This window comes from Ornithorhynchus anatinus, chromosome 11, assembly GCF_004115215.2.
Source record: "Ornithorhynchus anatinus isolate Pmale09 chromosome 11, mOrnAna1.pri.v4, whole genome shotgun sequence".
Classification (NCBI taxonomy): Eukaryota; Metazoa; Chordata; class Mammalia; order Monotremata; family Ornithorhynchidae; genus Ornithorhynchus; species Ornithorhynchus anatinus.
The window spans coordinates 52,502,042-52,528,459 of record NC_041738.1 but is presented as its reverse complement, the minus strand read 5'-3'; the positions used below and the strand labels follow the sequence as shown (position 1 = coordinate 52,528,459).

The following is a 26,418-nucleotide window of genomic DNA, read 5'->3' as shown; positions in this document are numbered from 1 at the left end:
TCTCAATCCCCATTTTACCGATGAGGGAACTGAGGCACAGAGAAGTGAAGTGACTTGCCCAAGTCCCACAGCACACAAGTGGCGGAGCCGGGATTAGAACCGATGACCTTCTGACTCTTAGGCCTGTGCTCTCTCCACTGTGCCATGCTGATGTGGGATTTAATCCCCAATTTACAGATGAGGTAACAGGCACAGAGAAGTTAAGACACTTGCCCAAGGTCACACACAGACTCGCGTCAGAGCCGGGATTAGAACCTAGGTCCTCCGACTCCCAGGTTCTCGTTCTTTCCACTGGGCCACACTGCTTCACTTCTTACCCTCCAACCCACAGTTAGGGATTGGTGTCTGTTGTCTGTAACTTTATTTTTTCTAATGACCTCTAACGGCCCCCTTGTAATTAGTGTATTTAAATTCGTCTCGAGACTTCCAGTCTCGTCTCGATCCACCGAAGGAACAGAGAGTTGGCCCTCCGATCCTTGAATTCATCCAAACCCGCCTAGAAAAACAGACATCGGCGAGTGGGGCTACTTTTCCAGGCCCGAGTGTGCCCCCTCTCCATCTCTCTCCCCCATTCCCGGTTAAAATGGAGCCATCCGAGCAGAGCAGCGTAAGGAAACCGATACCGCACGTCCTTGGCGAAGGCTGCAACCCTTCCGTTTCGGACAATAAATCATTTGTCACGTTTGGTTTTCCTTTAAGCCTTACACATTCAAGTCACCTGGTCGTCTCCGTTTCCCTAAATCAATCATTTCTTAAAGCAGGTCTGCATTCCTGGGAAGACATCGACAAACTGAATTCCTTCCCCAAACTTGAAGAAGTGAGGTTACTCGGGATTCCTCTTCTCCAGCCGTACACGACCGAAGAACGCAGGAAGTTGGTAATAGCCAGGTCTGGTGCTTAGTGTTGTTCGCCTATCTTGGTCAGGGAGCGTCCTCGGAGTGGGGTGGGGTGGGAGGGGGGATTCTGGATTGGCCTTAAGAGAGGTGCGCCGATGTCAGGGGACAGTTTCCATCCGCCTGCTGAGGCTAGGGAGGACCGACGGCTCGGGAGGATGCTTTCGCACCCTCAGATTCTGAGTGAAAAGGGTAATTGATTCAGGGGGTGGCGGGGGGAGGAAGACAGCAGCAACCAAATTAGGCCCAATGAGAGCACTGAAAGCTCCCCCAGAGAGTCTGTTCCATTTTTACTCGGTGATAATTAGAATATTTGGAGTGCGCTCTTAAACTGGAGGAAGAGTGCGTTAAGGGGGGAGACTCTGTTTTATTAAAACAGACCTTATTTTCCATAAGACTTGCCAGTATAAATAGCTATCTGCAGTCAGAGAGGATGGCTTTTCCCCAGAGCCGCGAGCTTCTAATCATCTTTGTTCTCGGCTTAAATCATAGATTTGACTTTAAGAAGTTTACCTTTCTCGAGCTCTCCCCCAAACTCCCCCCTCCCCCCCCCACCTCCCTCTTCTACCTCCCACAAGCCATCGAAAAGTCTCTCGAGCACGTATCCTAAGCTGGTGATCAGAATGCCAGAGGGAGCCGGGGCTCGGATCCATCTCTCCATTAGGTAGAACACTTGGAGGCTGAGAAGGCTAGGCTCTGGACCCAGTGAGCCCTAAAGGAAGAGGACTCTTGAAACGGAGTATTGATTTTTTTTTTTTGTGCTAAGAAACGGCATACACCAGCCGCTTGGCTCCCTGACAGTGCATTACCATACATATAAGTTCTTTTTATAAAGGAGGAGGTGTCAAAATTTAGCTTCCTTATAAGAAAGCCAAAGTCCTTCAGGGCACCCTAGGGGATCCTTCGAGCTACCTGATTTTTTTTGTTTCGAGTCCTGATTTCGTCCTAATGTTCCGAGTTCCCATCTTCAGAACAGCGTGGCTTAGTGGAAAGAGCACGGGCTTAGGAGTCAGAGGTCGTGGGTTCTAATCCTGGCTTCGGCACTTGTCATCCGAGAGACTTTGGGCACACTTAACTTCTCTGGGCCTCAGGTTCCGCATCTGTAAAATGGGGAGTAATATCCCAGCTCTGCCACTTGTCAGCTGTGTGACTGTGGGCAAGTCACTTAACTTCTCTGTGCCTCAGTTACCTCATCTGTTAAAATGGGGATTGAGACTGTGAGCCTCACGTGGGACAACCTGATCACCCTGTATCTACCCCAGCGCTTAGAATAGTGCTCCGCACATAGTAAGCGCTTAACAAATACCAACATTATTATTATTACTGTGAGCCCCGCATGAGAAAACCTGATTACCTTGTACCCTCCCCAGCGCTTAGAGTAGTGCTTGCCACATAGTAAGCACTTAACAAATACTATCGTCGTCATTATTATTACACGTATCTTCAGAGCCCTTTTCTCTGTAGAATCTGGTTCCCAGAGAACAGGAATCTATCAGTGGCATTTAGTGAGCGCTTACTGGGGGCAGAGCAATCAGTGGTATTTACCGAGCATTTACTATGCACAGAGCGATGGAACAGAATTAGCAGACGTGTTCCCTTCCCGTAATGAGCTTACAGTCTAGAGGATGTCCACTAAGGCCCAGTCAGAGCTCAGAGTCTGGCTTCAGTGGCCATTCTAGCGTGTCCACTTCTCTTCTTATTCACTCGTTCATTCATTGTCAGTCATATTTATTGAGTGCTTTCCATATGCAGAGCACTGTGCTAAGCGCTTGGAAAGTACAATTCAGCAATAGAATCCCTGCCCACACCGGGCTTACACCACTGACTCAATGGGAATGTACGGACCCGAGCTTTCAGAGTTCAGACCTCAGGTTTTTCTGCTATTGTAGCTAGAGCGATGTCAGTGTTCAACCAGCAGTCTCTGTTGTGTGTCCGCCTACCAAGCACTGTACGAAGCACTTGGGAAAGAAGAGTACGGTAGACTTGGTAGATGAGGTTCCCTACCCACAAGGAGCTCACAGTCTAGAGGACGAGACAGACGTTAAAATAAACTGCAGATAGAGGAAATGGAGTAGAAGGGTATGCACGGAAGTGCCGTGGGGCTGGAGTGAGTATCGAAGTCCATGAGGGGTACAGAGCCAAATGCATCTAGGATGCAGAAGAGACGGCGAATAGGGGAGATGAGGGTTTAGTTTGGGTAAAGCCTCATGGAAGGCGTAGAGCCCAGGCCTGGGAGCCAGAAGGTAATGAGTTCTAATCCCAGCTCTGCCACTTGTCTGCGGTGTCATCTTGGGCAAGTCACTCATTTCTCTGGGCCTCGGTTACCTCATCTATAAAATGGGGATCGAGACTGCGAGCCCCACGTAGGACAAGGGACGGAATCCGACCCGACTTGCTTGTATCTACCCCAGTGCTTAGTACAGGGTCTGGCCCAGTCTGGCACGTAGCAAGTGCTTAACAAAAGCCACAGCTGTTATTATTATTATAATAGCATAGGCCTGGGAGTCAAGATCCTGGGTTCCAATCCCGGCTCTGCCATGTGCCTACTGTGTGACCTGGGTCAAGTCACTTAACTTCTCTGTGCCTCAGTTACCTCATCTGTAAAATGGAGATTAAGAGTGTGAGCCCCATGTGGGACAGGGACTGTTTCCAACCTGATTAACTTGTATCTACTCCAGTTCTTAGAACAGTGCTTGGCACATAGAAAGCGCATAACAAGTACTATTATAATATATATTATATAATACAATAAGTATTATTATGTGCCATTATATATATGTATGGCGTATATGTTATAGGGGGGAATTGAAGATGGGGAGGGTAGTGAACTGTCAGATACGAAGGAGGACAAGGTTTCTGGCCCGAAGGAGAACGTGGGAAAGGATTGGCGATGGAGTAGATGAGATTTGGAGGTGTGTCTCTAGTTCGGGGTTTCAGAGTGTCATGAATCTGGTCTTCCATTCCAGGTTGCCCTCAGTTTCCAAACTCAACGGCAGTGTCATTTCTGACGGAGAGCGGGAGGACTCCGAGAGGTTTTTCATTCGTTATTATGTGGATGTCCCCCAAGAGGAAGTGCCGTTCAGGTAAGCGCTCTTCTTCAGGTCTGTGGGGTGCTGTGGCATTTGGTTTGGTCAAAAATACAGCCATTTCAGTCCGACAAGTAGCTCCTCGGGGTCTTTTTGCAACCTTTGATGGTATTTAGAATGATATTTGTTAAGTGCTTACAGTGTGCCAAGCACTGTTCTAAGCACTGGAGCAGATACAAGGTAATCAGGTTGGACACAGTCCCTGTCCCACAGTGGGCTCACAGTCTTAATCCCCATTAGAACATTCTTTTTTCAAATCAAAATTGTTCAGTAGAGGGCTCCCGGCTCACAGATGCGGTGAAATGACTTCCCCGAGGTCACCCTGCAAAGCCGGAGGGGAAGCTTCTTTCCTGTTCTCCGAGACAGGCTGTTTGCCCCCACTGCCTTGTTCCACGTCAGGGAGGGTGAAAATTCCACATCAGGGAGGTTGAAAACGTGGCTGTTCAGTTCTTCTAGGGCCAAGAAAGCGAACCCATTTCCTCGTAATAGAGATGCCATTAGAATGCGTGAGATCTTCATCTCGGGAACAATTTGAAGGGATTGGAGGGGACCCAGGAAGAGCAATGAAAAATGAAGAAGCAGAGAAAGACTTGAGAAGCAGCGTGGTCAGTGGATAGAGCACAGGCCTGAGAATCAGAAGGACCTGGGTTCTAATTCTGGCTCTGCCACTTGTCTGCTGTGTGACCTTGGGCAAGTCACTTCATATCTCTCCGCCTGTTACCTCATCTGTAAAATGGGGTTTACTCTGTGAGCACAATGTAGGACATGGACTGTGTCCAACCTAATTAGCTTGGATCTACCCTAGCATTTAGTACAGTGCCTGGCACATAGTAAGTGCCTAACAAATACCATTAAAAAAACAAAACAAAATAGCCCCTCTAAGGACAGGTTAAAGGAATTGGGGTTATTTAGGCTGAAGAAGAGAGGGTTTGGGAAGAGGGAACTTCAGAACAGACTTGAGGTGTTGACTGAGCGTTCAGAACACAGCCAGCAGAGATATGTTTGTCACAGTCAGAAAGATTTAAAAGAATCATCTATTCTTTTTATTTTTTTCCCCAAATCAAAGAGAGAGGGCTCTTTTTGGATTCAGGGCAGCTAACACTGACCTGATCTAGGAAATCTGCATTCAATATCTTCTACTTCAGATGTCTGTTTACAGTGTTCCATCGGGAAGCTCTGAGGTTCCACTAGGCAGAAGTACTCTCGAATCCCAAGGGTTGAAATTATTGAACAGACAGAGTCAATGCATCCCTTTAAAGCTTGCCTCCAGATATTAGCTAAAACAGCCAAGTCCCGTCATCACCTTCAACAAAGTGTTTGAGTGCTTGCTGGGTGTAGAGCACTGTACTAAAAAAAAACAAACCCTTGGGAAATGTGCGGAAGAAATATCAAACTTCATCCGTGCCCTCAAGGAGCTTTTAATCTAATGAATGCAAAAATCACGTAGGTTGGCAGGTTGGCAGGGAAATGACGACCGTTGTGTCTGTTGGTGTGACTTGGAAATACTTTCAAAGAGGTCATAAAGATTCTGACCCTGAAAGAGGTCATAAAGATTCTGACCCTGAAATTCTGGTCTGCTTTTGCAACTGACTGAATTTGCAGTTGGCCACAAATAGGGATATTCATTGGAAAAGCAGGATAGTTCTCAGTCTGTGATGAATTTATCCCAAAATGCAATTGTACATCTATTACATAATAGAACCATTCTAACAGGTCTCTAGTGGTTTGAAAAAATCAGAATTTTCCTCCGGGAAAACAAGAGAAGCAGTGCGGCCTAGATGAAAGGACACGGGCCTGGGAGTCAGAGGACCTGGGTTCTAATCCCAAATCTGCCACTTGTCTGCCGTGTGATTTGGGCAAGTCACTTCTCTCTGCCTCAGTTACCGTTTCTGTAAAATGGGGATTAATAATAATGTTTAAGGCAGCCAACGGCACATAGGACAGTTACTGTGTACAAACTGATGAGCTTGTATCTACCCCAGGGCTTAGTACAGTGCCTGGCATATAATAAGTGCTTAACAAGTGCCATTAAAAACATGCGCGCACACACAACAAGAATACTTCTTTGGCAGCAAATGGGAGTATGCTGAGCGAAAGCTTCGGGGGGTTAAATGCAAGGGTCAGGAATGATCTCTGAGGTGTGAACGTGATCTCAGTCAATCCCAACTTTGTTATGTTTGTGGAGCTAAAGATTCTCTGAAGCCCCCTTTTCCATACTCTGGTGACCCTCCATTGGATATGAGGGAAGGTCTTGGGGAATAATCCATTGTTCATTCATTTATTCAATAGTATTTATTGAGCGCTTACTATGTGCAGAGCACTGTACTAAGCGCTTGGAACGAACAAGTCGGCAACAGATAGAGACGGTCCCTGCCGTTTGACGGGCTTACGGTCTAATCGGGGGAGACGGACGGACGAGAACGATGGCGATAAAAAGAGTCGAGGGGAAGAACATCTCGTAAAAACGACGACAACTAAATAGAATCAAGGCGATGTACGTTTCATTAACAAAATAGATAGGGTAATGTAAATATATACAGTTGAGCAGACGAGTACAGTGCCGAGGGGATGGGAAGGGAGAGGGGGAGGAGCAGAGGGGGCGGGGGGAGAAGAGGGTTAAGCTGCGGAGAGGTGAAGGTGGGGGTGGAGGGAGTAGAGGGAGAAGGGGAGCTCAGTCTGGGAAGGCCTCTCGGAGGAGGTGAGTTTAAGTAGGGTTTTGAAGAGGGGAAGAGAATCAGTTTGGCGGAGGTGAGGAGGGAGGGCGTTCCGGGACCGTGGGAGGACGTGGCCCCGGGGGTCGACGGCGGGATGGGCGAGACCGAGGGACGGTGAGGAGGTGGGCGGCGGAGGAGCGGAGCGTGCGGGGTGGGCGGTGGAAAGAGAGAAGGGAGGAGAGGTAGGAAGGGGCGAGGTGATGGAGAGCCTTGAAGCCTGGAGTGAGGAGTTTTTGTTTGGAGCGGAGGTTGATAGGCAACCGTTGGAGGTGTTTACATTGTACAGTTAGGCTGGGCAAATCCCCGTGGTAGCCCAGTCGCGGCTGTTGCTTTTTAGCCGTTTAGGGTGGAGGGGGAATCTCTTGTTTTCAGGAGTCAGCCCTTCTCCTTTCTCACCCCCCCAACAATCACCTGCTGTTTGTTGAAACTCCTTCATCCTGAAGGAGAAAAAGTCGATAATACTAACAATTATGGTACTTGTTAAGTGCTTACTATGTGCCAGACACTGTTATAAGCGCTGGGGTGGATACAGGCAAATCCGGCCGGACACAAATCCCCGTCCCACGTGGGGCGCACGGTCTCAATCCCCACAGAGAAGCGAAGGGGCTTGCCCAGAGTCACACGGGTGACAAGTGGCGGAGCCGGAATTAGAACTCATGACCTTTTGACTACACCCTGTCGATCCGACCTTGCGTCAAGCTGGCCCTGGAGTTTGACTTACCATCCGTCCCCCACCCCCTCCAGAATTTGGGCCCCCAATCAGTTCCTTGGTTCTTAAGGCGGCCTCGAGGCCCGGAAAGCAGAAATGGTCCCCGGTACCGGAAGCGCTAAGGGAAACAGCCCAAAGGGTTCTTTGGAGTCTCCCTGCGAAAGCCTGATAGCTAAGCCTGTTTAGGAAGGTGATGATGGTTTGTGAGCCAACTGGAGATTGTTATTCAGTCATCCTTGTTTCCAGGTGTCGAGTTAATTAGCAACATATGATTTTAAAGATGATCCAGAGGCTGGCTTATTATGATTTCACACCTTTGGACCCAGGGATATTCCTACTTCCTTGGATCCTTGGAATTTTAACTGAGAAGCGTCTCCAGTCGCTTTTAGGAGACGGAAGGGAGGTATACCGGCAAAGAATCTGTAGTCTCTCACAGGCGCTCCAGGGTCCGCTTCAGTAGCCTAGCTTGACTGTGGGGATGAGCTGACACTCCCGGCGAAAGGCTGACTGAGTCATTCCCATCTGTTTCCTCGGTTCCCCGAGTAAGGCTAAGGGAAGATGAAAAACTAGCATCCCCTGCGTCTTGGCCTTTCGACACCGTGGAATCCACCTTCCCGATCAATGGGGTCTTTGTTTGAATGCCTTCAACTGTGTGCCGTGTCTCTAAGAGACTTGTGCAGCCATTAACGGCTGTTTTTCCAGTCCAGAGAGCCATTGTGCCTCCTCAGAGTACGTTTAACCGGTGCTGCCGGGGGCTGGAAAGGTGTCCCCTCGGCTCTGTTCATGTAGGAGCAGCGAGGCCTAGTGGATGGAGCCCGAATCTGGGAGTCAGAAGGACCTGGGTTCTAATCCCGGCCCTGCCACCTGTCTGCTGGGTGAACTGGGGCAAATCGCTTCGCTTCTCTGGGCCTCGGTTACCTTATCTGGGAAACGGGGATGAAGACTGTGAGCCCCATGTGGGACGTGGACCATGTCCAATCTGATTATCTAGTATCTACCCTAGCGCCTCACACAGTGCCTGGCACATAGTAGATGCTTAATAAATACTATTAAAAAAAAAAAAAAAGCACTCTCCTGGGAATCAGAGGATCAGAATTCTAAGGTTGGCTCTGCGCTTACCTGCATTGTGACCTTGGGCAAGTCACTTAACGTGTCCGTGCCTCAGTGCCCTCATCTGCAAAATGTGGATTCAGTACCTCTTCTCCCCGCTACTCAGACTGCGAGCCCCATGTGGGACCTGATCATTTTGTATCTACTCCAGCACTTAGTATGCAGTAAGCGCTTTATAACTACCACATTAATATTATTGTGATTTGAGTTCCTGGACTCTGAGACCTTCTCTGGGAAAATGATAATTTTGAATACTGATGGGAGTTTAAAGGGCAAGGGACTAACACCAAGATGGCTGGCCCGCATTCTGCTTCTGGAGCGGGTCTGCAGCCTGCTGAAATGAAGAATCTGGTCAGGAACAACTACCCTCTCTGCAAAAGCCCCGGACATCGGACGGAGGGACCTCTGGGAATCTTCTCTCCCCCCCCCCCCCAGACACCCGATTCCTCCACGGTTCCAAAAGGGCCCCGGGAACGTGCCGTTTCGGGTCTTCGAAACAAGAGTCGGCATCTCTCGACTCTTGAGAGACATCCAGCGGAGCTGCCTTAAGTTCCACCAGTGGCCTCTCCCTCAACTGACCAGCTCGCTCCGGTCTGTTTTTTAATTAAAGAATTGGTGTTCGGAGCCAATCTCCCTCAATAAATCCTCGCAGACGAGGGTGCTGGGCCCAGTCCCTCCGGATCGTCTTTCCTGACGATTCAATAGCTGAGATTCCTGCCTCACGCCGGGGGAGAGGTGGGAGGGTTTGTGGGGGTGGTACGTATTGATTTTTTTAAAAAGCGATATTCCAGCGATGACTTCAAGTTTGGAGATCTAGTTTCTCTGCAGAATTTAAATTACTCGGCCGAAAGCAAATTGTGAGGCTTCTCTGTTTTTGTGATGAGACAAGATGGCCTTGGTTCTCCAGGATGGGGAGCGTTTTGTCAGAGAGACGTGATCTCCACTGCTGTGGTTTTTGCCCACCCGCCCGGGGTAGGTTATTTCTGTTTACCCATTGCTTAATTTTCTGACCGTTGGCAGGAACGAGAGATGACTCTGTTTTTCTTTACTTGTGGTTACTTCCCATCTGCCCCTTCCTTTTTCAAAAAAATGGCTTTTGCTAAGCACTTTTTTTATGGTATTTGTTAAGGTCTTACTATGGGCCAAGCACTGTACTAAGCACTTGGTCGATCGGAGCTGATGAGGTTGGATACAGTCCCTGTCCTATGTAGGGCTCGCAGTCTTAATCCCCATTTTATAGATGAGGTAACCACGGTACAGAGAGAAGCGATGTGACTTGCCCAGGGCCACCCAGCAGACAAGCGGTGGAGTAGGTGTTAGAACCCAGGTCCTCCGACTCCCAGGCTTGTGCTCCTTCCCTCTCCTCTGATCAGTCGGGTTCAGTCTCTGGCCTCAGGTACATAGAGCTCTCTTCAGCCGGCTTCCATTTTCTCCAGAAGGCTCCAAACTGCAGTTCTCAGGGGCCAACGTCCCGTGTCTTGGCTTTGGAGGGCAAACGGGTTGGCTTTTGCGGGTATATTCATCAGTGTTCAAGAGTGGCTTCAAGGCCCGCGTCTGGCTTCAGCACCGTCGAGATCGGAAAATCCGAGGCCCACGGCCGGGAGCGGATCCGGCTGGGCAGGGAGGTGGGTGAGGGGAGAGTGTTGCCTCTAGGCTGGGATTTTCTTCAAGGTCTCAGCTGCCTCCCTCCCCCAGTTGGCGGCTCCCTTGCCGCCCCGCCTCCCCCAACTCAACCCGCACACACACAGAGGGGCTGTAGACCACAGGCCTTGGGAAATCCTCGCCTGCAGTGTCAATTTCGGTAATAGTCCTTCTGAAATGCCAATACATGTCATCAAAATGAAAAATCAAAATCGTAGCGAGTGTTTTCTTCTCTGGTAACTAATGGCTTTCTAAATGGGAGCGATTGTACTGCCAGGGGATTGTGAGCACAAGGCAGAGGCCTCTATTTGGACCCTCCACCCGGATGAAGGCCTATTTTGTCTCGGGCAGTGGAGAAATCCCAGCGTGCCGGCTCCAGGACCACCGCTTCCTCCTCCTCCTCCTCCTCCTGCTAGACAGAGGGTCCGCTGTCAGGCAGGAGCATTCCTCCAGTTGACAGGAGTCTCCTGGGGCACTCCATGTTGCCAGTCTCCATCATCCCCTGACGGGGGCAGTGACACAGCTCCGCTCGCATTAAGCCGCGTGCTGGTCGAGGCACAAAAGGGGCATTCTGTGCGGCGCGCTGTGGAGGGCCTCTGAAATGTTAGCCCTTCCCCATGGCTTTCAGGCCTTGTCATTTCCATTTCACCGGTCTGCATCTTGACTCTCTGCCACTTTCCCAGCCCGGGCAAAGAGCCGTGACCTCCCCTTCTTCGACTGGGCCGATCTACACGGGGGAGAGTCGGGCCCAACCCTCTGGAGGAACACCTCTTGTGGGAATGGGGAGGAATTGGGCTTTGGACCCCGGGCCTCTGAATGATACACTTGGGGCCCTGCGATCCTTTGGGCCATCAGCGCATCCCCCTCCCCTGCTCTTCGAGTACCTTTTATTTAATCTTCCACAGTCCAGGAGGACATGGGATAATAATAATAATGATGGTATTTGTTAAGCGCTTATTGTGTGTCAAGCACCGTTCTAAGCACTGGGGTCGATAAAAGTTAATCGGGTTGGACACAGTCCCTATTCCACATAATAATAATCGTGGTATTTTTTAAGCTCTTACCATGTGCCAGGCACTGTACTAAACACTGGTGTGGACACAAGCAAATTGGGTTGGACCCAGTCCCTGACCCACATGGGGCTCAGTCATCATCCCCATTTTACAGATGAGGTAACTGAGACACAGAGGAATTAAGTGACTTGTCCATGGTCACAGCAGACAAGTGCGGAGAAGCAGCATGGCTCGGTGGAAAGAGCACGGGCTTGGGAGTCAGAGGTCATGGGTTTGAATCCCGGACCGGCCACTTGCCAGCCGTGTGACTGTGGACGAGTCACTTAACTTCTCTGTGCCTCAGTTACCTCATCTGTAAAATGGGGATTAACTGTGAGCCCCACGGGGGACAGCCTGATTACCTGTATCCACCCCAGCGCTTAGAACAGTGCTCTGCACATAGTAAGCGCTTAACAAATACCAACATTAGAGAAGCAGCGTGGCTCAGTGGCAAGAGCCACTTGCTCTGCCACTTGTCAGCTGTGTGACTGTGGGCAAGTCACTTCACTTCTCTGGGCCTCAGTTACCTCATCTGTCAAATGGGGATTGACTGTGAGCCTCCCGTGGGACGACCTGATTCCCCTGTGTCTCCCCCAGCGCTTAGAACAGTGCTCTGCACATAGTAAGGGCTTAACAAATACCAACATTATTATTATTAATTAGAACCCAGGACCTTCTGACTTTGAGGCCCATGTTCTATCCGTTAGGCCATGTGAGTCATATTCTGCTGACACAGTGGAGAAGCAACTAGAAGTATGGCGGGGAGTGGGGACCCCAGATTCATTCCGGCCGTGGTCCCTAATGGCAAGCCGGAGGGTGGGGAGGAGACCCTAACATTGACATCCGGACAGCCCGGAGGGCCTCCCTTCTCTTAGAGCCCTGCAAATCCCACTCCCTTTATTTTATTGTACTCGCCCCAGCTTTCAGTACAGTGCTGAGCACACGGGAAGAGCTCAATAAATACCACTGATTAGACTGTGAGCTCCTTGCAGGCGGGGAACCATGCTTTGGTTCCCTTCCGCTGGGCTCTCTCGAGCGTTTACCTTCAATTTCTCCACACGTAAAAGACCGGAAATCCCGTCGTCTTGACAGGCTGCAGCGAAAGATGAGCATTTCCGTTGTCGCCGTAGACCTATGGGTAAAATGTCCTGCAGTCCACTCAGCCCTCCATACAGTGCTCTCCATACCTTTGTCTTCAAGAAGCTGGACGAGTCGGCAGGTTGAGTCTGCTCAATTGGCCAGGTTCGTGTCTAGATCTCAGATTAAATGGGATGGAAACTCACTGCATCAGTGGAACAGAGCAACTCCGAGTTTCAGGATCGGCGACGCACCAAAGCCCCCCTGATCATTTCAAGCCCGAGCACTGAAGTGGTTGGCTTGGCGAAGCCTTTCCCTCCTGTGATCTCTGAAAAAGACCGGTACTTCGCAAGTACGGTTAAAGAGAAAAAGGAAAGTATTATGGGGAGGAAAGGGGGACCGGGTTTCTTTTTGAACTAAAAGGAGGGGGCAGGTTATGAAAGGTCAAAACTGGAATCCCCATGCAGCTACCGTCTCTCTGCTTTTCTCCATCTCTCTCTGTAGTGAGCTTCACTTTTTTTTTTAATGATATTTGTTACCTCTTACTATGTGCCAGTCACTCTTCTAAGTGCTGGGGTAGATTCAGGGTGATCAGGTTGGAAATAGTCCATGTCCCACATGGTCACAGTCTTAATCTCCATTTTACAGATGAGGTAACTGAGACCTAGAAAAGCTTAGTGACTTGCCCAAGGTCACACAGCAGCCAAATGGCGGAGCCGGGATTAGGACCCAGGTCCCTCCGACTCTCAGGCCCATGCTTTAACCATTAGGCCACGCTGCTTCTCCAGCCCGCTGCCCCACTGCTGCAAATTGATAAATATCTTTTCCTCCAGGGGATGTTATTCTTTTTTAATTAAAAAAACAAAAGAAAAAGGGAATTCAGCAGCCAAAGAGCCTGGGGGGGGGGGTGGTCTCACAAGGCCGCAGCTGGGCTGTTTTTTTTTTAGTTCCTTGTCTTCGGGCCCCTTCCTTTGATTGCATTGGCAGGTCCCCTCTGCCAAGCAGGGTTTGCTTCCCCTGTACCAGTGCCATCTTGCTGGAGGGCCACGGACCTTGTGGACAGTCTCATCTTGAATCATATAAATGCTAAATAACACTCCGTTGTTGCCAAAAAGACGCATTTCGGTTTCTCAGCATCAACCTCAGGCAGATGCTCTCAGCACTGTCCTCGTTTCAAAGGCGAGTCAGTAGAGGCCCAGAGAGGGTTCGAGACTTGCTCAAGGTCACAGAGCGAAGTTAGTGAGGGAGAGTGGAATCGGGATACAGGTGCCAAGTTTCAGCGAGCCAGACTGCATCTCAGAAATGCCCTCTTGTAAGCGCCGTTGCTGTGCCCGAGTATAATTTGTAGAACTGCCTTGAAATTTCACTGTCTTTTGGAGAAGCGCAGCTGAACTCTGAATATAAGCGTAGTGCATCTCAGTAGAACAAACTAGGCCTAGTGACAGAATGTTTTCTAAAGAAACTCTGGGCTGTGTGAAAAAAGGTTGATATGTGTTGATTTTTCCATTTGCCAGCTGTACCTAGCACTTCTTTCTATATGTGTATTAAATATTATTATCATTATTGTATTTGTTAAACTCTTACTATGTGTCAAGCACTGTTCTAAGCACTGGGGTTGATTCAAGTTAAGTTGGAAACAGTCCTTGTCCCACCTGGGGCTCACAGTCTAAATAGGAGGGAGAATAAGTAGTGAATCCCCATTTTACAGTTGAGGAAAGTAAGGCCCAGAGAAGTTAAGTGACTTGCTTAAGGTCACGTGACAGAAATCGCCAGTACCGGGATTAGTACCCAGTTACTCTGACTCCCTAATGCTTTTTTCACTAGGCTTTGTGTCTTCTGTATATTTGTATGGGTCTCCCCCTCAATACAGCAGTGTTATATTGCTTGAAAATGCGCTTTTGTCATGGGGTGCGTTTACCCTCAGGAGTACGGGTTGTCAATTAAAAGGCCTTCTAGGTCTTCTAGAAAAGTATGCTAGATACTGGAACATGAAATATCCCTAAACTATTGTTTAATGGTTGTACAGAAATTCAAAAAAAGTTATCCAAAACATAACTGCGCAACATTACTTAAATGATATAAGCTTGTGGGCAGGGAATGTGTCTGCTAACTCTGTGTACTCTCTCGCGTGCTTAATACAGTTCATTCATTCAGTCGTATTTATTGAGCACTTACTGTGTGTAGACCACTGTACTAAGGACTTGGAAAGTACAATTCAGCAATAAAGAGAGGCAATCCCTGCCCATGCCGGGCTTACAGGTTGAAGCGGGGAGACAGACATCAAAGCATGTAAACAAGCATCAGTATAAATAAATAGAATCATATCCCCATGTGCTGTGGGGTGGGGAAAGGGGATAGAGAAAAGGGAGTGAGTCTAAGCGATGTGGAGGGGAGGGGAAGCTGAGGAACAGTGGGGGCTTAGTCTGGGAAGGCCTCATGGAAGGAGTGAGCCTTCAGTAGGACTTTGAAGGGGAGAAGTGTGATTGTCTGGTGGATTTGAGGAGGGAGGGTGTTCCAGGCCAGAGGTAGACGGGACAGGCGAGAACAAGGCATAGTGGAAATGTTAGCTGTAGAGGAACAGAGTGTGCGGGCAGGGACGTAGAAGGAGAGAAGGGAGGTGAGGTAAGAAGGGGCATGGTGATAGCTTTGAGGCCAATAGGCGTTTTTGTTTGATACGGACTTTGATAGGCAACCACTGGAGATTTGTGAGGAGGGGGGTGAAATGCCTCATAAAGTTCTTTAGAAGGATAATTCGGCAGTTCTGTGCATATAGGAAGCATTCAGTAAATACCATTATTGGTGATGAGTTGTAATATTTTTGTGGTGGAGCTGCCAGAGTAGAAGCTCACACTGTTCATTCCTCACCTTCTCCCCGTGCCTGGGGTCTTGACTCTCCCGCCTCTCATTACCTTCTTCCTGCTTGAAATTCCATACCCCTTTAAATCCACCGGACCAGTTTTCCCCGCCTCCTCCAGTAGACTTCATTTTCTTCCCCCTAAGTCATATCCTCAGCACTAACTACCAAGCATAACATAGCTGAGCACTTGGGCCCGCATACTCATTCATCTTCCCATTCTCTTGTTCATCCTTGCTAAGTACTTTGTATCGTCTCCTCTACCAGATTCTAAGTTTCTTGAGAACAAGGATCGTGACTTTCAACACTATTGTATTCTCTCGGTACAGTTTTCTTCATATACTAAGCTCTAAATTCATTCCATTAATTGATTTTCTTCATGAAGAACCTCGAAGGAGACTGACCTCTCATGTACACCGGCGTGCACCTTTGAACTCCCCTCTGAGCTGTCTTCCATCTTTTTCTAAATTCATCCACTTGAAAATGGAGCAGGGTTTTCTTAATTTTCCACTCTCAGTGGTGGAGAGATCACATCGCACCCAGTGGGTGCTCAGGAAAGTCCATCACTACGATCAGAACCACTGTAATTACTTAAAACATCAGTTTCATCACTTCGCAGTGATGCATTTACCCTATTTATTTTGTTAATGAAATGTACATCGCCTGGATTCTATTTAGTTGCCATTGTTTTTACGAGATGTTCTTCCCCTCGACTCTATTGCCATCGTTCTCGTCTGTCCGTCTCCCCCGATTAGACCGTAAGCCCGTCAAACGGCAGGGACTGTCTCTGTCTGTTGCCGACTTGTTCATTCCAAGCGCTTAGTACAGTGCTCTGCACATAGTAAGCGCTCAATAAATACTATTGAATGAATGAATGCATTGGGTTGTCCATGGCTGCCCGTCCACCTCCTCATCAAACAGAAACTCCTTACCATTGGCTTTAGAGCACTCAATCAGCTTGCCCCATCTTACCTCATCTCACTAATCTCCTGTGGCACCCAAAGCCACACACTCTGTTCCTCTAGCTCCAGTTTATTCACTGTGCACCATAAGTCGGTAGACTCATTCTCTCCTCACAGGGAGCATACCATCTAGAGGGAAGCAGCATGGCTCAACAGAAAAAGCATGGGTTTGGGAGTCAGAGGACGTGGGTTCTAATCCCGGCTCCGCCTCTTGTCGGCTGTGTGATATTGGGCAAGCCACTTCTCTGTGCCTTCGTTACCTCATCTGTAAAATGGGGATTAAAACTGTGAGCCTCACATGGGACAACCTGATACCCTAGTGCTTAGAACGTTGCTCGGCACCTAGTAAGCGCTTAACAAGGACTTTAATTATTATTATTAGAAAGGGAGGCAGGCATTAATACAGATAAATTACCGTGGCAACAGTTTCCTGGTGGTTGTAACCTAGGGTCTGCCGGCATGTACTTTGAATGAAGGAATATGATTGCTTTGCAGTTGGGTCTCCAACTAAAGATCAGAAGATCTACACGCATCTCCTTTGGGTAATTAGTTCTTCCTTGGAAGTAACTAAAATTAGCCCGAGGCAAAACGCGGCTCTCCAACTAGGTCGTCATTGGTATTTGAGTGCAGAGCACTGTTTGCAGAGCATAATTCTGGACCCCTCCTGGGAGATGGCATTAAAAGTACAAGATACGGTTCCTCTCCTAGAGTAGTTTACAGTCTAATAGGGATCTGCAGACAGATACACATCCCATCCCCCCCCCCCGCCCCGTTCTCTCTCTGTCTCGCTCTCTCTGTATATATATGTGTGTGCGTGTGTTTTAGCATCTGACGAATAGTATATATTTGGTATTTGTTAGGTACTTCCTAAGTGCAGGGGTAGATACAGCTAATCAGGTTGGACACAGTCTTAATCCCCATTTTACAGATGAGAAGGGAAGCCACTTGCCCAAGGTCACACAGCAGACAAATTGCAGAGTCAGGATTCAAACCCAGGCCTATTCTAGGCTGTCCTCCACTTGAGATGTTTTGGTCACGATGAACAGCACTTAACATTTCTAAATTTCCGCCCTGTTACAGTTTTGCAATACATTGGTTTGGGTGGCACAGTGCCAGCTTCTTTTATGGCACTTGTTTTGGGATTGTGGGGGGCGGGGTGCCCAGGCACTATGAGGAAATGGGGAAACGGATTTAACAGACAACATTGAGGGCTGGGGGGAGGTGAGGGGTGTTGAAAAAGGGTGGGAATGGCTGGGAGGGAAGGTGGGGTCAGGTGCCCCATCCCCAGGCTGAGTCACTAGCTACAGTGAGTACATCCATTTCCTTTCCAGTGAAGTTAAACCTGGCTCCCCTGTCAAGGAACCTCTCTGACTCAATAGAAATAGATTAAAGGAGCCGAATTACTCTGGAATCGATTGAGTATACAGTTTGGGTCATTTGGGTGCCAACCTTATTCAGAAACCAATCCCCCACTTATCACATTGTTCCTAAGAGGAAAATTTGTTCTGCCTTACAGTATTTCGGTTTAAGACACGTGCTTTTCAAGAATCAATTGTGTCCTAAGTCCGAGGACTCGCATAAGCATTCGATACGAGCAAGAGGGAAAAGCAGCCAGAAGTGAACAGATGAATATTCATCTAACCGCTGTGGGTGGCCGCTGGGGTGACATGATCACCAAGTTGGGGGGTTAGTAAGGGAATGCAGTGTGGGGAGAAATGTGGTTTGGTGGGGTTTGAAGGGGTGGGGGGACCCTGAGGCTTTCCACTTAGAATGGAAAGAACTAAGATGGTGGCTTTCTGGTCTTCTTGATCTCTGTATCCTGGTCCCATAAAATCCCTGCTCCATTTTTGCCCCCTCACTCAAAATGAAAAGTTCTCATCCATGGTCAAGAGGAAAGTACAGTAAAGTAACCTTGGGAGAAGCATAAAGTATGAGCTGAGGTATACGTAGGGAAGAAAGGGGAAAGGTCAGGAGGAGGCAGCTAGTGGAGAGCCTTGAAGTCCGAAGACATGAGCCGCTTGCCAGCTGTGTGACTGTGGGCAAGTCACTTAACTTCTCTGTGCCTCAGTTGCCTCATCTGTAAAATGGGGATTGACTGTGAGCTTCACGTGGGACAATCTGGTTATCTTGTATCTACCCCAGCGCTTAGAACATTGCTCTGCACATAGTAAGCGCTTAACAAATACCAACATTATTATTATGAGTTTGAGGCAGAGCAAAATGGGTAACTCAGAGTTTTCTGAGTTTTTTAAGAAGCAGCATTTCCTACGTGATAGAGCACAGGCCTGGGAGTCAGAAGGCCCTGGTTTCTAATCCCTGTTCTGCCAGTTGTCTTCTGTGTGACCACGGACAAGTCATTTCACTTCTCTGGGCCTTAGTTACCTCAACTGTACAGTGGGGATTAAGACTGTGAGCCCCATGTGGGAAAAGGACTGTGTCCAGTCTGATTAGCTTGTTATCTACCCCAACTCTTAGCACAGCGCCTGGCGCACAGTAAATACCTAACAAATGCCACGAAAAAGGGGGAGGGGGCAGTGATTTGTTGTAGGCGGGATTTTAGGGAGACAGGGCACTAGTGTTTAGGATAGATTGCAGAAGGAAGAAGCCAGAGGCCAGAGAGACCAGTACAGAGGCTGAGAAGAGTATTCTAGTCAGGAAGCAATGAGCACTTGGACCGGTGTCCTAGCTTAAGTGGTGGAGAGGAAGGGGTGGATCTGGAAACATAATGTGGAGAAAAAAACGGGAGGATTTAAGAGTCTCTTTTGTTGGCTCCTCCTCTGCCTCCCACCCTCTAACTGTGGGGTCTATCAAGTCTCAGTTCTGGGTCCTTTTCTACTCCTCATTTTTACACCCATTCCCATGGAGAACTCATTTGCTCTCCCGGCTTTTACTGCCATCTCTGTGCAGATGATTCCCTAATCTACCTCTCTCCTGCAGTCTCACGTTTCCTCCTGCCTTCAGGTCATCACTACTTGGATGTCCTACTGACACCTCAGACTTATCATGTCCAGAACAATTCCTCATCCTCCCATCCCACCCAAACCCTGTCCTCCCCTTAACTTTCCTTTCCCCATAGATAACAGTATCATCCTCCTCATTTCACAGACCCGTAACCTTGGCATTTTCCTCAGTTCATCTCTCTTATTCAACCTGTCCCCAAATCCTATCGATTCTACCTTCACAAAATCTCTCGAATCCACCCTTTCCTCGCCGTCCAAACTGCTCCCACACTGACCCAAGCACTCATCCTGCATTAGCCTTGTTGTTGACTTCCTAGACTCTCGTCTCTCCCTTATTCAGTCCATTACTTCACTCTGCTGCCCGGAGCGTATTCTTTTTTTAAAAAATTCAGTCCATAACTCCTCACTCCTCTGACACCTCCAGTGGTTGCCCATCTGCCACCGCATCAAACGGAAACTCTTACCATTGGCTTTAAGTGATGGTTTTAAGGCACTCAATCAGTTCTACTTTCCCAGTTCTACAACCCAACCCGCACCCTCGGCTCCCTTACCACCAACCTACTTTCTGTGCCTCAGTCTCCTCTGCACCCCTGCTGGCCCCTTGCCCAGGTCCTCAGTCTGGCCTGGGGCTCCCTCCCCCTTCATATCCAAAAGACCACCGCTCTCCCTTCTTTCATAGCTCCCCTAAAATCGCATTTCCTCCTAGAGGCTTTCCAAAAGCCCTCATTTCCCCATTCCTTCTCCCTTCTTTGTCGTCTGTGCGGTTTTTTATGGTATTTGTTAACCGCTTACTCTGTGTACACTTAGCTCTGTGTGCTTTAAACATTGATATTCACCCCATCTGCAGTGCCGCAGCACTGAAGTGCATAATCCTTACACTTTGCCATTTCCCCCATCTGTGATTTATTTTAATTTCTGACTCCCCTTCTGCCTTTTTAAGTACCTTGACGGCAGGGATCAAGTCTAGCAAGTCTCTTGTATTTTCCCCAGTCTTAGTACAGTGCTCTGCTCACAGTAAAGTGCTCAATAAATTCCCCCGATCTACTGTGGGAGACAGAAGAGAGATGTCAGAAGTGACAATAAGGTTGTAGACTTTCTGGGGTAGGAAGGTTGGTGTTCTTGCTGACTGGTGGGAAAGTGGGGAGGGGTGAGTTGAGAAGGGACAGTATAGGAAATTCACTGTGTGTCCTGTTGAGTTTAAGGTGCCTGGGGTCATCCGCTTGGAGATATCCTGGAGGTAGGAGGAAATGTAAGATTGCGGTGAGAAGTTAAGGTCGGTGAAGTAGATTTTGGGTGTAGTCCTTTTAATGTAATTCTAAATATATAATCCTCCACCAAACTCCAAGGTCCCATGCTCACCCTGGACTGTAAACTTGTTGTGGTTAGGGAATGTGTCTGCTTATTGTTATATTGTACGCTCTCAAGCGCTCAGTATAGTGCTCTGCACACAGTAAGCACTCAATAAATACCCTGCCTTCTGCCCCCTCTGCCTCCTCAGCCCCTTCGCGACCCCAGACTCTAGACTGTAAACTCTTTGGGGGCCGGGATCGTGTCTGTCTATTAGATTGTACTCTCCCAAGTGCTTTGGACAGTGCTGTGCACCCATTAAGCGCTTAATAAATTACCATCGAATGATTGCTTGACTCCACTGTGGAGAGAGCCAAGGTGAAAAGTTGGCCCTGTGAGACCAGAATCACGAAGAACCGTCCGTCCCGTGACACACCCAAGAAGTCCTTTTCCATGGGTCCTTTTCCATGGCCCCCGTGGCTTGTCGGAGAGCTGTTGAGCTCAGAGCGTCGCCCTACCCGCCCCCAAACTGTTGATGGCTCACTGGACTCAGCACCCCCACTCTGCTTTGTCTTTCCAGGTACCACGACCTGATCACCAAGTACGGGAAGCTGGAGCCGCTGGTAGAAGTGGATCTGAGGCCCCGGAGCAGCGCCAAGGTGGAAGTCCATTTCAAAGATCAGGTGGAGGAGATGAGCATCCGGCTAGACCAGACAGTGGCCGAATTAAAGAAACAATTAAAAACTCTGGTGCAGTTACCGACGAGCAACATGCTCCTGTACTACTTTGACCACGAAGCGCCCTTTGGCCCCGAGGAGATGAAGTTCAGCTCCCGAGCGCTCCATTCTTTCGGCATTAGGGATGGAGATAAAATTTACGTGGAGCCCAAGACAAAGTAGACTCTTCCAGCCTTGCACAGAAACGCACCCAGCAGGAACTCTCGCGGGGTTCTCGTTTTCCTCGTGGTTTTTCTTTTGGAGAGGGTGTTCTGGTTTTTTTTGTTGATGTTCTTTCTCCCCAGTTTGGGTTTTTTGGGTTGTGTTCTCCCTCTCTTTCCAGCCCCCTCTCTCCCCTTCCCATCCCCATGAAGGGTAGGGAGTCTGCCATTGATATTTTCCACCCAGGCGCTTTCCAAGAGCCAATCATGGTGAGCCCTGATCTCCAGTCCATACCACATCAAGGAAGAATCAAAGAAGAGACGACTGGCCTCTGTCTGCATCCGACACCTTGTTCTCATCCCGACTTTGGGGTGCTTGTGGAAATAGCATAATCAATCAGTTCTTCCCCGAGGAAGCGTTTTTCACAAGGATGAAACCAGGACTCTTTGCAGAATTGGCTCTCTCTCTCCCTCGTCCATCATCTCCTCCACGCCCCCCCCCCCCCCCGATTTTGGTTTTCTATTTGTTTCCCACTCTTTTTAGTACTTGATTACTCAGTAATTTAACTCCGGCTATAAATAGCGAGTGTGCTGTTTATCAGCCCAGATGACCTCTTTTTGTGGGTTTTTGGTTGGCTTTTTTTGGTCTTTTTACTCTTCCTTTCTCTCCATTCTGAAGTGAACGGATTTTTAAGCAGTGTTCACCTGATTCAAAACTCAGGTACTCAAAGAAGAATCCTAAACTCTGACAGGATCCAAGAGAAGGACAGATGGGAGTTGGAGAACTCCAATAAAATCATGCCATAGTCCAAAAGCACAGTTTCAAGGGCAGAGTCTCTCACCATCCGATTGCTTTGTATGTAAAACCTTTGACTCTTCTAGGCCTCATCCATCACATTAGCCGATTGTTTGGCAACAGATTGATATGGTACTAAGGGTCTGAGGTTAGTTTGAGGGTTTTTTTCAGGGGGGCGGAGGGGGGGACCAGGACAATTGGTGTGTGATTCCCCTCCAGAACCCAGAAATTGGTGCCATTTGTTATTGTAAAGTGTCGGGAAGAAGGAGCCTGGTCTGGGGAATCCAGAAGAGAAGTAGGCCCAGTTGCTTGTCTGTAGGGAGAGTAGAATCATCTGGGAAATAGCTCCTGCAAGGTCTGGGAACAGAATGAAAGAGCTATGTAGCTGCCTGACTCTCTCATTTGAAAGCCCTTGGTTTCCCCCAAGCATTTAACGTAGAAAGACTTAGGGCAAATGATTCTTGAAGGCCGGTCCTTTCCTCGTGCTTCATGAGCGACCAGAAAATTGGGCATTTCTTTCTATTTCACTCTAATGCAGTTTCCTTGGTGAAAATGGCAGTAAAAGAACGATTCTGCCGAATTTATTTTTAAAACACGGTAGGTAAACTCAGAATTGTCATAAAGCAGAGTTTTCGGCTCAATTTTTTTTTTTGTAAGCAGACAGTGCTTTTTATTAAAAAACTCCTTCTAAGCGGGGCTCTCTCCCTCTCACTCCCTACTGCTCTGAACCCTTTGTTTTGTTTGTTGCCTTCTGCCCTTACTAGTCTGACAATATTTTCCACCCGCAGGGTTCATCCCTTGTCTGTCCATCACCTTGACAGGTGGGAGACCTGAGAAATGCTTAGCTTAACCTGGTGATGGTGGAGTGGTTTGAGCTTGATGCATTTTTCCAGCAACACAGTTGGGTGTTTGGTTGCATCTGACCCCTTGAACTTAGTTATATGACCCCCACCCCCACCCCTCCTATATGACCCCCCCCCCAACCCCTCCAAATACGCTTTCACGTCTGTCATTTCTGTGAAGCTTTTGGATGAATCTTGCACTGATTTTGTATTTTGCAAGTTGTTTTTTGGGTGGTTCTTTTTTTTTTCTCTTAACAAAGAAATTTCTTCTCTTATTGCACATCTGGTTCAGTATCTGTGAAGCCTTTTGACTTCAGAGCTGCTGATCACCTCAGTGTACCGAATCATTAAAGGTGAAAACCAAAGGGTTCAGGATAGCGGGATGAGCGGGACCTTTTGCTCTGCTGCATATGTCATCTTTTGAAAGCATGAAAGCATGAAAGTGGAGCTATTTTAGAGCCAGGCGATATTGAGTAGAGCCCAGAACGACACTTCCGTGGCAGCGAAGTGTGGTGACAGTCAAGCATGAAAATTAAAATATTGTGCAGTGTAGCAAGAGTGTGTGTGTGTGTGAAAGAGAGAGAGAGAGACTTCCATTCGTTTGGGAGATGTCGCTTCAACCAACCCATCCGTCAGCTAGGGGACAGTCCCGTAACTGAAGTCAGAGGGTTAATGCTGTAGCCAGATGTGAAATGGGCACTTTTAATAGGATATTTTACTATAAGACAAAGTTTTATGAAAATGTTTTTAGTATTAAATAGAGGCCGGTTTCTGACTTATAAGTGAATTCATCCGCTCCAGGCTCACTCGTTTGTTATGCAATTGTAGGTTGGGGGGGAGGATATCCGATTTAATTTTATGAAAGAGAAATTATAGAGGGGTAGATATATGGCATGGTAACTGATGGTGTTAAAGATGTTGGGTAACTCTTGACAAGATGGCTTCAACACAATTTCTAGTCTTTTGGGAACCCAAAAGAAGTCAGTGAACAAAGAAACGGAAACATTTGTGCTCATAGGTACGCTTGGGCGGTCGCGATTTGGAACTAGAATCAGCACAGGTGGGCCAGTGCTCCTTACGAACTGCTGTGAAATAGATTTTGATAACGGCCCCAGGAGGAAGAAGAGGAGAAGATGGTGAAGGCAGCGAACCTTTGAACATAAAAGTTAACGTTCGGTTTGTTTACTCTGCAATCATCCTGCTTATTCGATCCTTAAATCAGCGGTCCTTCTAGGTTTGCTCGAAGGCCAGCGTTTCTGTGGAAGGTCTTGAATTTGTGAAGCAAAGTGTTGCCTTAGGCAGTATATGGACTTGCTCACTTCTGGTGCAGCAGGAAGAATGAGCGTTCTTTTCTCCTGGGCAAGTCTTCTTTGGTTGTCATGGAGAAAAGCGGGATCATAAGGCCGCACCGGAAACGGGAGGGAAGACCGTCCACATGTCCCCATGCTGTCTCTAACGCTTTTTATATATGTATCTGGAGTGTTCCGGCCAAATTGGCATTTCCACTTAAGGGGACCAGAACTTCATGGACTTTTATTTTATCTTCCTAGCCACTACACCTTGTAGGTTCTCCGAAGCAAGCGCTACTTTGATTGGAATTTATCTGCTCATATCAGCACTAAAGCTAGAAATCCGCCCTGGGCCTTTGAGAGCGATGGGCGGTAGAACACCCCATCCCTTAATGGCTTTTGGGGGAAGTTGATACCAAATGTAAAAAGGTGGGATGCTTTGGCATTATGCTTTCAAATTTAATGTGAGTTTACTTAAAAAAAAAAATCCATGACCCAACAGCTAGTAGAGTAGCAGCATTAAGGAGGGTCAAAAAGTTGGTGCCCCCCTCATTTGAGGCCAGTTTATTAATGAGCATTGGAAATTCTGTCCTCTCTCAGGCAAGGGTCGGGAGAAACCTGAATCTGGAATGAGAGATTGTCTTGAGAGATGCCATTCCTTCCTGCAAATTTAAAATTTTTCCCTCACTTGGTTCACATTAGATGGAGAAAGCAAACCAACTAGATTTGTCAAGAACACGCAGAAGCTGTACATGCTCCCAAATTGTGAGTTGGGAACACTCTACTGACCATTTTGCATAGGTGCTTCGTTGGAATATTATGTCCTTTGTAGTGATGGAGAGGGACTGAACTCTCTCAGGCTCTTATTCCACCAGTCGTCTCCTGCAATTAATGGAAATCTATATTTTATTTTAGAATATAATTTAAACATGAAGGTCTATTCTTTGCACTTTTTATTAATATATAGAGAGATAATCTTTAAAAAAAAATTAAAGATCCAAGTCCGTTTTCTCTTTTGTGGTTCTGATTCTTTCTGGGGTTCTAAGTCAAGGATCATGCTTTTGCTTTTTTTCCTATCTCGGAAAATCTGCATCGGTTCTATTGCTGAGTTTCCTAGAAGGATTTACCACACCTACATGATCAGCTGATCGTTTAAATAAACGTGAAGTTTTGCAAAACAAGAAACACAAGCCCTGCCAAGTTTCAGTGGTGTGTGATTTTTGATTCCTTTGAACGAACTCTTTTTCCCCTTCTCACTCTTTTCCCAGGCTCCTCTCTCTCCTCGGCCTCCTGGAAGCATACGTGGATTTCAGTAACAGTCAAGGATGTGGGTAGTTCTTAGCTTTGCCAGTGTCTCGGGTACCTCCCGGAGCACATTAATCTTGATTACCTAAATCGACGTAAACGCAGCTGCTTTCGGCTTTTGTTCTTTTGGAACAAGTAGATAAAGTCTGTGGAAAGTTAATAACCACGGGCTCCTTCCTTCACCCTTCAGGAAAGGCCCCAGGATTTGTTCTATTGAAAATGATTTCCACCTCTCAGACAACCTTCAGAGGGTAATCACAATCCCCACTCCAGTGTCACTGCCCTTGTGAAGTCTCTTCATTTTTCAGTCCCTCCTTGTCCTCCAGTGGCAAAGCCCCATTGAGATGGTCAAGGCCTTCTGTGTAGAAGGGCTGTGGAATAATACAACTGAGGTGCAGAATACCCTCCAGCAGACTCCAAGAATTAAAAGGAGGGGACCACACAGCAGATCACAGAAGTCTGGGTGCTTAAAATCAAAGCAGCTTGGCCTGGTGGGTAGGACAGAGCACGGGCCTGGGAGTCAGAAGGACTTGGTTTCTAATCCTGGCTCTCCCACTTGTCTGGTGGGTGACCTTGGACAAGTCACTTCACTCCTCTGGGCCTCAGTTACCTCATCCGTAAAAACTGTGAGCCCCCTGCGGGATGTGGATTGTGTCCAACCTGACCAATGGGTATCTAACCCAGCACTTAATACAGCGTCTGGCACAAAGCGCTTAACAAATACCATAAAAATACATACTGGACTAATGGTGTTCAAAGCCACATCCGGACAGGATGGGAAAGACCATCTGAAAACCAACTGCTTTAAATTGAACAGACGATCACCCTACCTAATACCCCATTTTCACTGAGTTTGAGATAGAACACCATTGCACAGGTAGTAAACGTTGCTCCACCAGCCTGTCTGGATAGGATGCAGTGGGAAGAAGCAGGTGTGCCCATGCAGCATCAGTCAAAGCTTCAA

The 26,418-nt window shown here is 47.9% G+C and overlaps 1 protein-coding gene across 2 annotated transcripts in view; it reads left to right on the top strand.

The window, feature by feature from the left end:
* LOC100073604 (tubulin-specific chaperone cofactor E-like protein) overlaps positions 1–26,418 on the top strand; it is a 123,007-nt gene that overhangs the window by 25,954 nt on the left and 70,635 nt on the right. Inside the window, exons 6-8 of one of the 2 annotated variants that reach the window (XM_007668012.4) lie at positions 762–888; positions 3,860–3,976; positions 20,926–25,339. In XM_007668012.4, coding sequence (XP_007666202.1) covers positions 762–888; positions 3,860–3,976; positions 20,926–21,244 — 563 coding nt within the window. In that variant the 3' untranslated portion in view covers positions 21,245–25,339. Of the gene's footprint in view, positions 1–761; positions 889–3,859; positions 3,977–20,925; positions 25,340–26,418 lie in introns of those variants that run through there. The other variant, XM_029075157.2, reaches the window with a different exon arrangement.